Source organism: Cyclopterus lumpus, chromosome 21 (assembly GCF_009769545.1).
Source record: "Cyclopterus lumpus isolate fCycLum1 chromosome 21, fCycLum1.pri, whole genome shotgun sequence".
In the NCBI taxonomy this organism is placed as follows: domain Eukaryota; kingdom Metazoa; phylum Chordata; class Actinopteri; order Perciformes; family Cyclopteridae; genus Cyclopterus; species Cyclopterus lumpus.
This window is the reverse complement of record NC_046986.1, coordinates 8,112,070-8,128,706: the sequence shown is the minus strand read 5'-3', so window position 1 is coordinate 8,128,706 and position 16,637 is coordinate 8,112,070. Positions and strand designations below refer to the sequence as shown.

The following is a 16,637-nucleotide window of genomic DNA, read 5'->3' as shown; positions in this document are numbered from 1 at the left end:
TCATGTTCGTTCTGAAGAACTCGTTCCTGTTCTGAAGAACCCGTTCAACCGTTCATGTTCGTTCTGAAGAACTCGTTCATGTTCGTTCCTGTTCTGAAGAACCCGTTCATGTTCTGAATTGTTATTAATAAAGATTGAGAAGATTGGATAAGTTGTACTTTTTTTTTAATACTTGATCACCCAGACTCTAGCTCCAGCGGCCCCCAGGTAAATTGAGTTTGAGACCCCTGCTCTAGCCCAATTAGAACAATGAGTGGGGATTTGAGGGGTCTCAACTGCAGGAGGTCTCTTCTCACTGGGAGCCGCTTCTCGCGAGCACACGTCGCCTCCAGGAGACCGCAGCGCCTCGTGCGCCCCCCGCCGGCTCTCTCCGGAACAACACGCTGCATGTCATAAACATCCTGCCTCAAAAGCGCAGATGAGCTGCGGCAGCAGCAGCAGCGCGAGCCCCGAAAACAACGCGGTCCCTTCCGGCGGGTGACTGACCGACTGCCCGGTGGCAGCGGCATGCACGTGGACGTGCGCACCCCGGGGCGAAGGCGCAGTCCCCAAATGGCGGAGTGAGTGAGGATGCGACTCCCCAGTTCCATCTTTGTGTCGGTGTCTCTGTTCACGGCCGAGACCACGGCGGCGCTCTACCTCAGCTCCACGTACCGCTCAGCTGGAGACCAGATCTGGCAAGGGCTCACGCTCCTCTTCACGCTCGTGCCGTCCGTGCTCGTGCAGCTGACCCTCACCTTCATCCACCGGGACCTGAGCAGAGACAGACCGCTCATCCTGCTGCTGCACATCCTGCAGCTCGGACCCATCGTCAGGTCGGTGCTGGCTTCTTTATTATCTCTGATGGTTGGCCCGAGAAGAAGCCCTGGAAGCTCCTAATCACCGTGTCACGTGATGCACGCCTATGCGTGGTGTCCAGGGGGGGACTTTTGTCTGAAAACGGGTCCCACTTAAGCTGCTCAAGGGGGGGTTGTTTTCACTCTCTCCGGCCTTTTGTCTCTGGCTGGCCGGTGCATGTGAATGTATGTGCTATTGAGTTCGGTAATAAAAAGCTGATCAATATGCATATCGATATGTTCCATATACCCACACAGCAGGCCGCCACCCAACAGGGCACAGAGAGCTCCCCTTTTACTGTGTGGTCATGTCCTGCTGTGTCTGAGGCATTCATGACTGAGAAGAGCTGACATAGTGACACTCTGATGGAGGGAGCTTTACACACAGTGGCCTGCTCCGTGATCAGGGACCATCTGGAGCCCGGTCCTGCGTGTAAAACCTCCCTGCTGTCAGACATGCAGCGCGACAGTGTTGGCAAATAATACAAACAGCAGGAGAAATTACATGGGGACACCCCATAATAACCCATTAATCTCCTGTAACAGAGAAACTATAGAGCCCAAACGACCAGTCGATGAATCGATCAGCGTTTCTATTTTGGTATATAACCGAATAATCAATTGTTATTTTTTTCAAGAAAAGAAGTATAGAAACATTTGATTATTTTTAGCATCTCAAATATAATTAGTTGCAGCCCTAATGGAAATCCATTATCCGTAAATTGAAAGAAAATTAATCTATTAGCCCGCAGCTGGCATTTGAGGTTTTATTGATTTTTATGAAAGGTTTCTACATGGCAGCACTTAACTTAACAGGCAGAGTAATACTTATAAAACAGAGAGTTCAATAAAAAGTAACAAAAAACTAAACAGATTACATGCCATTGAAAAACAAAACTGTTGTGTTTTTTTATATTTTATACAGCATAGGTCCATAAAAAGGTCTCGAGAAAGAAATCCCATTTCTCATTTTACCTTATGATAATACACTGAGCATCGTTGGATGCCCTCACTACCAAAACATATTTCAAATCTAGAATTGAGATGGTACTTGCTTTTTAAACTCATCATTTCAAGATTCTCAAATATTTGCTGGTTTTGTGGACAGATCCATCTGTTTTAATGTATCAACTTAAGTTTTAGTTCATTGTTTCTACTATTTTAGGACATTTTGGTAGACTATTATGTAAACTATTCAGTTAAATGAATAAATAGAACTAAATGTTAAAACATCCACATGTTATTGTTCTCTTTGGCTCCCCAGCCGTGGCCTCTGTGGATCTGACCCGCCGGGCCCGGCCTGGCCTGGCCTGCTTCCCCTCGAGTGCGCTCAGATGATTACTATTTAGACTTTCACGTCTCTCCTCCGTCAAGAGCATATCTAAGAATAGCACGCGGTGGCTGCGAGCTCCTTATCTCTGACAACACAGCAGGGAGGGAAGTGTCCGTCTCTGCAGCCGACACGCGCCACTTCCTGAACAAACAACACTTCTAATTTCATAACTATTGATCTAATCATTTCCTTCCATGTCCTTCATTCCAGCTTCGTGTCTAATCTTAAACATCCATCCATCCATTTTCAATACCGCTTATCCTCATTAGGGTCGCGGGGGCGCTGGAGCCTATCCCAGCTGACATAGGGCGAAGGCAGGGGACACCCTGGACAGGCCGCCAGTCCATCGAGGGCACATGTAGGGACATACAACCATTCACTCTCACACCTATGGGCAATTTAGAGATCAATTAACCTGCAGCATGTCTTTGGACTGTGGGAGGAAGCCGGAGAGCCCGGAGAGAACCCACGCTGCCACGGGGAGAACATGCAAACTCCACACAGAAGGACCGCTCCGACCGGGAATTGAACCCGCGGCCCTCTTGCTGTGAGGCGACAGTGCTAGCCACTACACCACCGTGCAGCCCCTAATATTTCTAATTCTTCACGAAAGTATGTTGGGATATGATCATGTACTCGAAACACAAAGTTGAGTGTCTCTGTCGGTTCAGGGTTAAAAATGCATTAATAATATTAATTCAAGGTCCACCTACTTTTCCTACAGCTGTTTGACCGTTTAAAGCCCCCCATGCACTCAACAATGTATTTTGCTTATAGTTCTTGGAAGAATCAATAAAAAGTAACACATGTGCAGAGTTTGACACTCGAGGCCTCTTTCCACTTCAATGTGTATATATAAAAAAATATTTATTTAGTCGCTGATCTCTGATAATAATGTAAACAATCAACCCGTGTTTACTTTGACAGGAGGACGAACGTTCAGTTCGGTTACATTATGATGCGTTCAGGCTCTGCTCAGTGAAAATGAGGAGTGGGCGAAAGTCAATTATAAAGTTCTCATAATGTGTTCACGTGTAATCTCGTAAAATGTAGGGTTGGTGAGACATTTGAATACATCGAGTTGTTTGAAGAAGACGTTTTCACAACAACATTTATACATATTGGAGATCATGATATGTTTACAATAGCTCTAAACAGCTTAGAATACACTATTAAAACTACAAATGACAAGATGTGTTTCAATCCATAAAAACACAATCTTTTATTTCCTCTTCATTTGAATTGTGTGTTTTTATGAAGAAGACAAACACTATAAATGCCAAAGCATAGCATTTAGAATTATTGATGCTTTACAGACTTCAGAGTGGTTGAAATTAATTTTGGGACGTTGGCAATACAAATTGGTCTGGAGCCTTGTGGACCAGCATCAAACTAAGGGATCTATAACTGCCAAAATGGATCAGTTTGGATCAGCAATTAGTTTTGGTGGCCAAAGTCATATTTGCTCCTTTTTAAACAATATTGTGCTACTCTGATCAGGGATCTGAACCGTGAGTGTTATGATCCGTTGGACCTCTAATGTATTACAGCTGCTTCAAAGTCAGATTATGACTCCTTTTACCCAATGCCACACAAACACGTCTACACGAGGAAGTCCGACTGATCTTCATCACTTCAATGAGATTTAAGTAATTTGTTTTAAAATCTGAAAAGCTGCTGACGGTCTATAAACCTTTACCCTTTCATGTCTTTATCTCTATTTTAATGGAGTCAGTGGTGTGTTCACTCCAGCTGATGAACAGGCTGTCCCTCAGCAGGCCTGTGGCTAAATCCTGCTGCCTTGCTGTTAAAGTGGCGCTGTGCACACGCATCCATCTGGCAGATGGCTTCCTGCGACTGACATCTCTTTACGATCACACCCGGTTCGATCCCCGCTCTCCCCATTCATTGCATGTCGAAGTGTCCTTGAGCAAGGCACTGAACCCCCAGTTGCTCCCCAGGCGCTTCACTGCTCCTTAATAACTAAGGATGGGTCAAATGCAGAGAAGAATTTCCCCACAGGGCTAAATAAAAGTGTACATTTCTTTTCTTTCTAACAGAGATCTCAACGCTTGTGTACATGAACCAAAATATATTGATGATGAATATGACATGTTCAAAAAAAACATTTCTGGTCTGACTGAGCGAGTGTTGAAGTCTTGTGTTAAAATGTATCTCAGATGAAAGACGCCCGAAAGTTGAAATGAATAGTAGATCGAGAGAAAAATGACCTGCAACAGTTTTGCTTAGCAATTAAAAGTAAAAATGCTATTTTTGTCTCAGGTTACAGCTCAAATTTGAGCATTTGTGTATTTTTTGGATTGTTGTTCTGACCGAATAAACCATTAGGAAGATGTCACCTTGGGCTCTGGGGAATTGTGATGGACATGTAATACACTAAAACATTTATCAATACATAAAATAATATATAGATTTGTAATTAATAAAAATGTCTTAGTTGCAGCCCTAGATAGCTTCAGTTTTTAAAGTAAAACCAGTAAAATGGAATGAAACCAAGGATAAGAAAACTCACAAGAATACCTGATTGATTAAGAGTAGCCAAAGAAAGGCTGGAATTAAATAGATAAATAAATAAAAGCACAACCCTGACCAATGGACCACCAATAGTCCTTTCCTTGAAGGGCTGCCCTCTTTAGGATTGAGATACATATTTATCCATCAGAACCAATCTTTTCTGTCCAACACCTTGATTTATGATCCAATTCATGCCAAACTAATAAGACCAGCCTCTAAGTGTAGCTCATGTTTGCATGTCAACAACACTACGACTCTGAACACTTAACATTACACCTGTTAACATCCGCTAATTAGCTTCGTCGAGGGACCATGTTAGCATTCAGTCTGTCACATTTCTTGCTATTTCTCAACATTTCCCTCTATGAATTTGTAAACGTGTACATTTGAATTATATTGAACTAGTGCCTGCTTGTGTTATGCTGCTGTGCTCTTCATGGCCTCCTTCTTTATGCTGTTGGTCCTGCAGGTGTCTGGAGGCCTTCTGCATCTATGGCGGCGTGGGCCGTGTTGAGGAGCCGTATGTCAGCATCACCAGGAAGAAGCAGATGCCTCACGGGGGCCAGTCGGAGGAGGTGGAGCGGCAGGTGGGGCAGGCGGAGGGGAAACTGTTTACGCACCGAGCAGCCTTCGCCCGCACCTCTGTCATTCAGGCCTTCCTGGGATCTGCTCCCCAGCTCACCCTGCAACTCTACATCTGCGTCCTGCAGCAGGGGGTCTCCATCGGACGAGGTGAGGAGGAGGAGGAGGAGGAGGAGGAGGAGGAGGAGGGTACATGTGCTTTAAGTGCGTGTCCGACTCTTTGGTTTATGACCCGTCCCCTTAATCCCCCCTCGCCAGTCGACAGCTCCGCCGTGATGTGGGCCGATCAGCTAAGTGCTGTATTGGAAATGAGAGGCTGGTGTTTGCATGAGTCAAAGTAGTGTTACGTAACCTCCTCTCTGATGCGGAGGATGGAAAACGGTGATTCTCTCTGCCAGTATGGTGCAGATCTCAGTATTTCTATTCTTGAGAGAGATTTATTAAAGGTTCACACAAAGTCAAACTAGGACATCTGTTCTTCGAGTTAGGACAAAATGAAAGATGAAAACATGAATCGTGTTTCTTCCGCTCCGGACCGTCTGACACTTCTATTTCACGCTTGGCGGTTTAACAGCTTGGTTGTGGTGAATGGGAGCTTCAGGGCCTTTTAAAGGAGAGGTTCCCAAATGGACACATTTACTTTAAAACTGTTTTTTTCTTGCTGTAATCATCCATCCTCTATACTGGTAATTAAAAGATCCCTTAATGTGTTTTCAATGTAAGTGATGGGGGACAAAATCCAGTCTCGCTCTGGACAAAAAGTATTTTTTGTACCAATTCCCATCTTTTATTGTTATGATCCCTCCACTTCCTGCTCTGCAGAGGAAAACATAACGACGGGATTTTGTACAAAAAATAAGGATAGATTTATTATTATTATTATTATAATTATTATTTTAGATTTTGTCCCCATCACACAGGAAGAACAGGAAAGATCACAGCAAGGAACAACTGCTTGAATATTATTTACATATCTTGTTGAGACAAGCTGGGAAAAACAAGTGCTGATGTAGGACTTTTATATTATATCTGTAACCCAAAACATAGACACCATCCACTGTAATATAGACGTATTCATGTATGTTTCATGTATAAAATATGAAACAATATGTTTAGTGATTCGGACTAACGATTTGTACATTGTAGGTATCGTGGGTTCCCTGACAGCTTTAAACGTTATTGGATTGACAATATGAGAAGTCAGACTTAGCTAATTACTTGAAGAATATTTTTAGCACAAAACAAGAAACTTTAAAAGCTGCTAAACGAAAAAAAAAAAAAACTTGATGGTGTTCTCTTTTACAATGTCAGGTACACTGATGGTGATCTCCCTCCTGTCCATCGTCTACGGAGCGCTGCGCTGCAACATCCTGGCCATCAAGATCAAATACGACGACTATGAAGTGGACGTCCGCCCCGTGGCTTATCTGTGCATCTTCCTGTGGAGGAGCTTTGAGATCGCCACTCGTGTGGTGGTTCTGGTTCTCTTCAGCTCTGTGCTGCAGCTCTGGGTCCTGCCTGTGGTTCTGCTCAACTTCCTGGTGTTCTTCTTCTACCCGTGGATCCTGTTTTGGAAGAGCCACTCCCCGTTCCCCGAGAACATAGAAAAAACGTTGACCCGGGTGGGAACCACCATCGTGCTTTGCCTGCTCACCTTCCTCTACGCCGGCATCAACATGTTCTGCTGGTCCGCTGTGCAGGTGAAGCTCAGCGACCCCGACCTCATCAATAAGTCCCAGAACTGGTATCGCATGGCCGTCTACTACATGGTGCGTTTTGTGGAGAACGCCTCGCTGCTCCTGCTGTGGTACCTCTACAAAACGGACTTCTACAAGTTCTTCTGCGCCCCGCTGCTGGTGCTGCAGCTGCTGGTCGCCTACGCCATCGCCATCTTCTTCATGCTGGTCTTCTACCAGTTTTGTCATCCGTGTCGGAGGCTCTTCTCCTCCAGCATGACCCGGGGCCTCTGGAACTGCTCCCGTCTCCTCTGTCTCACGTGCGACTCTGCCGCTTCCCCACAGAACGGGCAGAACAGGCCGATGGGAAAGTCGCTCAGACCCACCACGTGCACGCGGTCGGCCCAGGACGCGGCCCCCGACACGGCCAGCGACAGCACGGACGACACGCCGAATGACACGTCGTACGACATGCTCAACGATACGACTAATGAAAACCCGAATGAAATGGGCAATAATACGAGTGGCGGCATCAACGGTGACATTAAGCACAATGCGTCCTGCAACGCTTAGGAGCCTCACACCTTGTTGGACGTGCCATCCAGAGGAGCGACTCGATAGTCACCGCGCCCTTCTGTAACCTTCTAAGTGCCACATGAATCACTCCGCCAGCTCACACTTTGAATCCTTGTCACGCATCCGTCTCAACTCCTTCATACCTGGAGCTGCACACTGACCACGCATAGTGTTCAGTGCTGTGAGGAGAAGAAGAGGTGGTGATGACCCGTCTTCAGCCAAGATCAAAACCAGCCTTTTAATCTAAAAATCTACAAATAAAATCACGGGCCGCGGCATTACTTCTGTATTTTAGCGCGTGCACTTCTACGCTGCATTACTGATCACAAGGCGCCATGCATTTAAATTGATTGTATTTAGTATCAGCATGGAGGTGTGCATGTGTGGAGCCTCGAATTAACGGCTTCGTTTTGTACGGAGTTTTCTTTTTTTTCCCCCTCTTGAAACTCCCCGTAGTGTTACGGCTGCAAGCAATCAGCTTCTTTTTGTACTCCTCGATAAGAGCTTTATCATTAAGACTCGCTGCTTCTGTGGAGGTGTTTGTGCTTAACGACGAGACGTGAATCTCCACACATTAGTTAAACGAACCCGAACCAAACACATTAAATGTAAAGCACGGACGTCTTCAGGCGCAAATGTTTTTTGCACGTTTACAAAAAAAAAGAAGGATTTAAGTGGCTTTGTTTTTAACTGTTGAGAAAGCACGTGGCGTGAAATGCTTTTAGATGTATTTGCATTTTTTTTCTAATTCGTGCTCGTTACGTCCGTCGGGCTCTTAATCTGTGTGTCTCATTAGTTTGAATATTTACACCAAGTGCACACTAAAAGTGATTATATCTCACTGATTATGTTTGGAATTGCATCAAGTATTTGTGCTTTTTTCAACCCTTAATGTATAATTGTGTATATGAGAGAGAGAGAGAGAATGTCGGTGTTTGTTTTTGCACCTACTCCTTTTTGCAACGCATCTGCAGCGGGACGATGACTTTGTGTATCAAATGAATGCTCCTTATGTTTTTGTACAACTTAGATAAGCCCAAAAAAAAAATATGAAAGATGTTTCGAATACATTGAACATTTGCATTCAGAGCAAAATAAAAAAAGGCCTATAATCACACTTACAAAATAAATTTATATTTATGTGTGAAAATTGTCAGTTTTTGTGCTGAAAAGCAGTTACTACACACATTGCCATGTGCTGACATCTAGTGGACAAACACCCAAACTGAATAATTTAAACCTTTATCTACTTTGTGACATTCAATTCACATTCTGGTTTAAAAAGGTGGACCGTTAACACATTTAATGACCACTAGAATTGTTCCAATAAACCTCTTTATTAAACAACACCAATGGACTCAGTTTTACAGAAGAAATTAAGGATTTATACAGAGAGGTCTTGAAAAAGTGCATTTGTCCTTCTGACCTTTAAACTGCATCAATCTGGAAATACAAACTCTTATTAACAAAACATGAATGCAGACTAGCAGAGACAAGTTATCAGATATCTACTAAAACACGTCAGACTTTCTTAAATACCGAACGTATCACGACAGCAACAGTTTTATTTGGGAATGTATTGAAAGAGATAAAAGGAAGACGAGACTGAGTCTAGCAGCTCTGAGGCTGTACTGAGGCTCTGCTTACCATGTTCACCATCTTAGCGTGAAGCCAAGGTTTAATAATGAGCTTTAAACACAATGTTGTTAGTTCATAAGCCAAAGTAATGCATGCAAACTAATTACAATTCATCCTGATGGATTTCATGGCACTCCATCCAATAGTAGGTGGGATATTTCAGTCTGGACAGACATACGCTGCCATCCCCAGAGCCTTGACGCTCGCACGGCTTAAAACTAAATCAAGATTTACATTAAACACAGATTATAACATTAGGGAGAGAAACTATTTAGTGTTCACTCAGATGTTATTACTTAGCAAAGCACTGCTTCACGGTTGAATTCTGTCCGCGGTGCCTACAAAGCAACGTTCTACAAACCACAACTCTTATTCTGCCGTTGTGTAGTTCAAGCCTGTGGGGAGAAACGAGTTACTTGTACATCCAGAGGGTCTTCGTGGCTTCTTGGTCACGGTGCCACTTCAAGCATCAGACATGGTGTCCAGAGAGAGAGAGCAGCTCACAGCGCCACAGCAAACACACTGACCACACAGTACATGGTGCGATTCTCCCACCTGACTGTGCAGCTTCCTGAGAGACACAAATTACACCGTAGTCGTACTGTGACCAAAATGTACTTTAAAAATGAGTGAAACTCAGGCATCGCATTGGCACGGGTACCGAACACATAATAAAATGCCCCCAGCTCTGAATATGAATCATCTCTCACCATCAGTGGCCGTGTCCCAGAAGCAGGAGTTGGCTGTGTGGAGACCAGCGCCGCTCTTCTGCATTATTGAGCAGTTCACTGCAAAACATCAGATGTTCACGCGTCACACAAAAGCTCCACATGTCAGCTTCACGTCCCGAGGCCTCATGTTACTGCATGTGACGGGCAGTCGGTTCACCTATGTACTTGAACGGACGTCCTTGCTTCACCAGGTGAGTCAGAGAGTTTTCAACGATACCGGCCGTCCACTGGTTCACTTTACTCTGGTTGTAATCTGTGCCACCAATAACACCTTCGATACACTGAGAGAGAGAGACAGAGACAGAGAGAGAGACAGAGAGAGACAGAGAGAGACAGAGACAGAGAGACAGACAGAGAGAGACAGAGACAGAGAGAGAGACAGACAGAGAGAGACAGAGACAGACAGAGACAGACAGAGAGACACATTTACGGTCATCACATTAAATAGTTTACTCCCAATAAATTATGCATCAATGTTTGCAGAAGAGAAAATGTACCTCTTTAACCGAGATATTGACATCATCAGCATTGAAGACAACCTGCTGTCCCATTTCAAAAAGGAGAAAACACTTTGTTAGTTGGTTGTTTTATTTCATGTTTTGCACAAAAAAAACTCCCAATAGACTGAATCTTTATATATAATAATATACAATCTGTGCAGGTGTTGTTTTAAAAGGTTTTTGAAGAGTTGTTGATGATTTCACACAGTTTACATCCATGTCATTTATTTTCAAACTGATCTCCAATGGAGCATTATAAACACGTAGACATGTGTAACACTGCTTTGTTTCAAGCAATGACATGCACACCAATAATCATCTGGAGCCAAAACCTTTGTGACGTTCGGCATAAACTGTTCTGATTGAATGTTGTACATGTGTTATGGAGTTTGAATGCACTCAGAAAAAGTCCCTTTGGAGAAAACCACCTGCCAAATTAATGTTGTGAACCAAATGCAAAGAGGAGTAAAATAAATAAACTCTGTATACTTCCGCACATTCCTCCAGCAGGTGCAAAATAATTAAATATGTTTGGTAAACATGTATGATAAAAGGGACAGAAGTGCAGATATATCTTTATGTCATTATCAAGCAAATCACATATTTATTTTAAGACAAAATGTATGTCAATTGCAATAACTTCAATGAATAATCTTATATTTGTAATTCCAGATTTCTAAAGTAAAAAAAACAAACAACATCATGCGACATTTTCATTAAAAAAGAAAAGTAGGAATATTTTCATCATGTTTTTTTTTTCTTTATACATTGTCAGCTGTGTGCCATTTATATATGTAATTTAAACAGCACCTTGGTTTTACTGATGTTAATAATCTGTAAACATTATAAATGTAATAAGACTGAAAGTGACCACACCTCGATGGAAACAACAGTCAGCTCCGGTTAACGGGATTAAGCTGCTCATTGAGCAAAGCGTCGTCTTTCTCGTGTTTAACGGGGAATTAAATAGTGAAGATAAAACATGTAAAAAAACAAGTTTACCTCATCTCCAGAGTTATATTCCTCCATCGTTACTCACAGAGGGATTTATCTTTATTGTCGCCGCGGCTTAGCTGCTGTTTCCTAGACGCGCTTCCGGTTTACTTCCGGCTTTTGAGCGAAGAAGAGGCGTTTCTGCACCGGAAGCTCGCGACTGTCTGGAGAGTGTCGCCCTCTGGCGGCGGTCTGACCCTCCGGCACCACAGCAGCTTCAACGGTGGAGGGCGTCTCAAGACAGAAATACTGTTACCCTGTCTGTTTATCAGGGGGAAGGTTCAGAGTTTATGAAATTAATCCGGTTTGAACAGCAATGAATTGAACTCAGACTTCCACATGATTAAAAATGATGCTCTTAATATTTACAACATGTATAATATATGTATATATTTCCTTTTTATTTCTTCATTTAGTGCAACGTGTAGGTTGTTTATGCATTGTCTATTTGATTGTTTATATTTAATTCTTATTTAAATATTTTGAATATTTGTTTATATATTTTTTTATGTGTGAGGGGGCTACGACTAAAAGAAAGAAAGAAATGTACACTTTTATTTATTCCCGTGGGAAAATCCTTGTGGTTACGGGACGACCGCTCATCCCCATGACCCCAGAATTAACAGTTCATTGTGCAGTCATGTTTTGTATAGCCTAATGACAATAATAAAGCTTTTCATTATTAAATCCTTGAATATAATTTGTAATCATGTTACATTTCATGAGAAATGTATTTTATTTAATTCCTTAATTTTGTTACAAGGCTCAGCAGATTAATGACTGACTGTGAGAGTTATAAAGACAGTTTTTCATCTGTATCTCTGGACACACCCTAGCCGAGAATATATAATGGAAACACGGTGAATGAAACATAGATGCAAAGTGATAACAAAAGGGTAATATATATATTATAATATAAGTGTGTTATGCAATACATCATCATATTTATTCATCATTGCATCATTACAGGTTGTGCACAATTAAAGAAAGCAAATAGGTTTGCAAGGAAAGATCAATACAGAGGCTGAGAAAAGCAGATAAACAGTTATTATGTTCAATGCTTGCACAAGCCGGTGTTGATCTGGAATAAGGTCGTCTTACCATCGCTCTTTTTTTTGCTCTATTTGTCCAAGTTGAATATAGATAACAACCCCATTCATTATTAAATCAACTCTGCAGCAGAGCTTTGCCCATAACTGAAATACAGACTCATGATCAAAAAAAGAAAGAAGTCTCTACATCTTCCGTCGCAAACTAAAAACACATCTTTTTCGACTATACCTTGAATAAGGAAGGAGCCGTAGTAGCACTCTAGCAGCACTTAAATGTCCCTTACCGATAGCACTTTGTTGTTTAGCACTTTAGTAGCACTTAAATGGCACTTACGGATAGTACTCTGTAGTTTAACGTTATTGAAGAAATTGTACTTGCTTGATTCTTGTTGTTCTGAGTTTGGACTCATGGTTTAATGCACTTATTGTAAGTCGCTTTGGATAAAAGCGTCAGCTAATTGACATGTAATGTCATGATCAGCAGGGAAATATAGTCCAGAATACATAATTTACTAGTGACAGGAAGGAGTTTCCCTGAACCTATTTAGAGCACAGACATATATATATATACGTTAATGTATATTGTGAATTTCTATGAAATACACCTAATGGCCCGGTTTAATTGGGTCATTAAAACAACAGAAGGAGTTTTTGCAGAAACAACTGTGGCATTGTCAGGAATAATCCTATTTATGGGGATTGCGTGACACACACACACACACACACACTATCTTTCTCTCACGCACACACACACACACACACGCGTACGCACTCGCACAAATACTCTCTCTTTCTGAGACATACACATACACGCACACACATACACTTACAAATACACGTACACATACACATATACACACATACACGTACACACAGACATACACACAGACATTTACACACACACACACACATACACGTCCACACGTATATACACGCGTACACGCACACACATATACACAAACATATACACACACGAACACACGCACACGCATACACGTACACACACACACACACGCACACACACACGCGCACACACCACGCCCCCTCCTGTCGGGAACACCCCTGCTCTGGATATGCGCCTTCAGACGGCGCCGAGGCGCACCGACACACTAACGGACGGTCACTGATCCCGGGACGGACTCTCCCAGCCGGCCGTGCTCCCCGCCGGTTCCTCCTTCGTCGACAGCCACCAGGTAAGACACCGCCGCTCTTCAGGTCAACCGGCAGCGCACCGGGACACCCAGCGCCGCCGTGTTTCCTGTGGCATATGGCACAGTCAGCCGCAGCCTGCTCGTCTCTAGTTTGAATGCTGTTTGGTGTGTGTCTTTTCCTTGTTGCTTTTTGTACGGGAGGGGGGGGGGGGGGGGGGAGCCGTCTAGCCCCCATCACGACCACGACCTTGGGAGATTAGTCACAGATCGGCGGGTCCAGAATGCCCCACGTCCCCGGCTAAAGTTCAGCGCCTTTTGGGAAGGTGCAATGCAGCAAAAAAGGCTCCTTTCCTTGTTTCGGGTTGCCTCCCGCTGGGTTCGACGCTGGATTAACCCGCAGCCAAGTCAACTTGTATTGTAATAACCTGCTGAGAATATGTGGCATTGATGAACTTGCGGACCGGAGACCGGTTTGAAAACCCCTCATCGTGATGTCACGATGATGTGGTGGTGGGCACTGGTTGAGATCAATGAGGATTTAAATCCACTTAATGGGTCCTATAACGCACGTTGTTGGTGAACGGTGACCCGGTCTGTGGTAGCTTCACGTGGAGTCACCATGCAGGATATCCCACTTCTCAGGGAACACTGGTGCTCATGACTCACGGTGTCAGCAGGCTGAACATCTTGCTCTGCTCTCCTGAAGGTGCTCCAGGTCTGGAGACGTGCGTAAGGTGAAACTCCTCATTGCAATTCTTCGTAGCCTTAGATTAGTTGGTGCCGTGCTTGTGTTTGATGCTGCTTCTCAGATGTGAGATCCAGTTTAGGATATCAAAGAAAATGGGAAGCAATTATTTTGAAGATGGTAAGATGTTGTCAGCATGCATGATTTAAAGCCTCCATTCAGGAACCAGAAGAGCTCTCAGGAGGGTTTGAGGCTGGAATACATGCAGGATGTACTACATTACATTAGGGTAGTTTCTTTGTTCAATCAAATTAAGCCTGTAGCTTATGGTTATTATAACTCATTGATGACCCTGGTAATGTTTTTGATTAATCGTTCAGCCCTTTCAGCTCTAAATCAATGAATGGTTAATCTTTAATGACAGAAAATCATGGATAATTACACGTTTCATTTGACCACCATGACTAAATATGAAATATGCTCCATTAATGTTGATGTAAAAGAGACAAAGGCAGCCAATCATCACATTTAAGTCAGACCCTGCAACAGTTGATAAATGACTTGAAGGAATAGCTGTTTTATTTGTTGCAGAGAATTGTATGAAACGACCGCAACATCTCTCAACAGCCAATAAGATGCTTTCCCCCCAAAATGTTTATTATCTATTGCTTACATTATTATTCAGTTACCAAACATACTTCTTGTGTCATATGTTGTACATTTTGATTGATTTACAGTCAACACATAGACTAGACACCAGTGGACTAATTATTTTAGACTTTCATAAGTCTTTTTTTACTGCAGTTATTTGGCAGCAAGTAATATTTTTAATTGGCCAGTTTAAGGAGCAGATGTAGTCTGAAAAATCAAGTTCTACTTATGAAAGTGTCTACTAGAAGTGTCAGACTGGCAGCTCGCCAAAGTGGCTATTACGCTGACCAAGTATAGCCACAAACAACATTCTGCCAATGCTTCCGGTCAACTATCAGGTCTGTGAGTACAAAACTAAAAACAATGTCAATTAAAACAAAGCAATTGTGCTAATGAGGTACAATGACACCTTTGAATTCATACATTATCCACGGGTTAATTAGGAAGCCATGTAAGTGAATGTGCTATTAAAATAAGTAGCCTCTTGGAGGTTTGTACACGCTTTCCCTAAAAGAAAAACACTGTAAAATCCCGTTCCAATTTTACATCGCTGTTTTCTTTGGGGGATTTCTTCTGCCACCATAATTTGTCGTAGTGACGCCTCCTGAAATTGGTTCATTTGGCTCCAGTAAGCAGTAGATGCCGGGTCTGCTGAGGCTGTTTTATCATTGTCATGGGGAGAATGGCTCCCTAATGATAACCACGCTTTTGTACAGCTCACACACACACACACACACGGCTGCTGAAGGGAAGAATAGATGGGTGAATAAAGGAGGAGAGGAGCCAGAGAACGAAGGGATTCCCTGATTTCTCTGCATGCAGGCAGCCAGCGCTCATCCAGCGGAGCAGAACGAAGCCCCGGGGAGTGCAGTCACACAGCATTAGAGGTCTGCGTCTCCCAGATCTGGCAAGACATAGTAGAAGTGTGTGTGTGTGTGTGTGTGTGTGTGTGTGTACGTACGTGAGAGCCATATAGTCACACATGTATTTGTTATCATGGCAGACATTTCTGTGACAGGCTGCAGCTCGTGGTGCCACACCGATATACTGATGAACAGAAACGCTGTATTTTTTAACAACATTTTTTTTTCAAACCAGAATAGTAGATTTGAATTATTACACTACAGAAATGTATATTTTCCACGAAAAACAGCATGTCAAATCTGCCGTAAATTAAAAAACTAGACAGCTAAATTACAACAGCTCTTTATCATGGTGATGTAGCCTTAGCTAGCAACAGCTAAAACACTACTTACTAGTTTAATAAACCACCATCTCAGTAATTCAGTTCAGTAAGCGGCCCACACATGATCAGCGGCCATCTTTTCCTTATGAGGAGAGCGATGGCCCCGAGTTATGTGGAAGCCATAACCCTGGCATGGTGCAATGCTCAAAACGACCACAGAGCGCGGCGTTCAAAGTGCCAATAATTTAAGTTCTTGTAATTTGCTGTGATTAAGCTATATATTTTTAAATATTGAAATGTATTAGATAGAAGCACTAGTTTATGAAATTGATATCACAAATACACATTTATTCCCTACAAACGTGTTAAATGGACAGTGTGAAGGAATTTGCGGTTGTCGGTTTGCAACCGACTGAATACGTACGCCTTCGATCATTTCCTCCCTTTCCGAGGCTCCGTTGACATGAGCTGGTAACACGTTTCGCCTCCCTTTAGAGGCCATCCATACCATA

The 16,637-nt window shown here is 43.0% G+C and overlaps 3 protein-coding genes across 6 annotated transcripts in view; 2 read left to right on the top strand and 1 right to left on the bottom strand.

Annotated features, from left to right (window-relative positions):
- Positions 1 to 385: 385 nt before the first annotated feature.
- Positions 386 to 8,672, top strand: xk (X-linked Kx blood group (McLeod syndrome)). The gene is made up of 3 exons (XM_034561495.1): positions 386 to 815; positions 5,174 to 5,436; positions 6,598 to 8,672. The coding sequence occupies exons 1-3, from the start codon at positions 571 to 573 to the stop codon at positions 7,533 to 7,535; spliced, it is 1,446 nt and encodes a 481-aa protein (XP_034417386.1). The 5' UTR covers positions 386 to 570; the 3' UTR covers positions 7,536 to 8,672.
- Positions 8,673 to 8,856: 184 nt separating this feature from the next.
- LOC117750336 (dynein light chain Tctex-type 3-like) lies at positions 8,857 to 11,522 on the bottom strand. Of its 2 annotated transcripts, none has more exons than XM_034561496.1 (5): positions 11,410 to 11,522; positions 10,405 to 10,449; positions 10,065 to 10,188; positions 9,887 to 9,964; positions 8,857 to 9,747 (listed from the first exon to the last, which is right to left on the bottom strand). In XM_034561496.1, exons 1-5 carry the CDS (start codon positions 11,434 to 11,436, stop codon positions 9,677 to 9,679), a joined length of 345 nt encoding a protein of 114 aa, XP_034417387.1. In that variant the 5' UTR covers positions 11,437 to 11,522; the 3' UTR covers positions 8,857 to 9,676. The 2 variants fall into 2 exon arrangements, with proteins under 2 accessions (XP_034417387.1, XP_034417388.1); XM_034561497.1 differs by having other exon boundaries at positions 10,405 to 10,446; positions 11,410 to 11,511.
- A 1,943-nt stretch (positions 11,523 to 13,465) lies between these two features.
- Positions 13,466 to 16,637, top strand: part of sytl5 (synaptotagmin-like 5) — a 31,992-nt gene continuing 28,820 nt past the window's right edge. For all 3 annotated transcript variants that reach the window (XM_034562418.1, XM_034562416.1, XM_034562417.1), the window contains exon 1: positions 13,466 to 13,645. The gene's annotated coding sequence lies outside the window, so the exon portion shown is untranslated. The remainder of the gene's footprint in view (positions 13,646 to 16,637) is intronic.

Excerpts from the sequence above, each read along its gene's own strand:
- xk (XM_034561495.1), top strand. The coding sequence starts at position 571 with ATGCGACTCCCCAGTTCCATCTTTGTGTCGGTGTCTCTGTTCACGGCC. Across the intron at positions 816-5,173 it reads CAGCTCGGACCCATCGTCAG|GTGTCTGGAGGCCTTCTGCA; the intron begins GTCGGTGCTGGC and ends TTGGTCCTGCAG. Across the intron at positions 5,437-6,597 it reads GGGGGTCTCCATCGGACGAG|GTACACTGATGGTGATCTCC; the intron begins GTGAGGAGGAGG and ends TTACAATGTCAG.
- LOC117750336 (XM_034561496.1), bottom strand. The coding sequence starts at position 11,436 with ATGGAGGAATATAACTCTGGAGATGAG. Across the intron at positions 10,450-11,409 it reads AATATAACTCTGGAGATGAG|CAGGTTGTCTTCAATGCTGA; the intron begins GTAAACTTGTTT and ends GAAATGGGACAG. Across the intron at positions 10,189-10,404 it reads TCAATATCTCGGTTAAAGAG|TGTATCGAAGGTGTTATTGG; the intron begins GTACATTTTCTC and ends TCTCTCTCTCAG.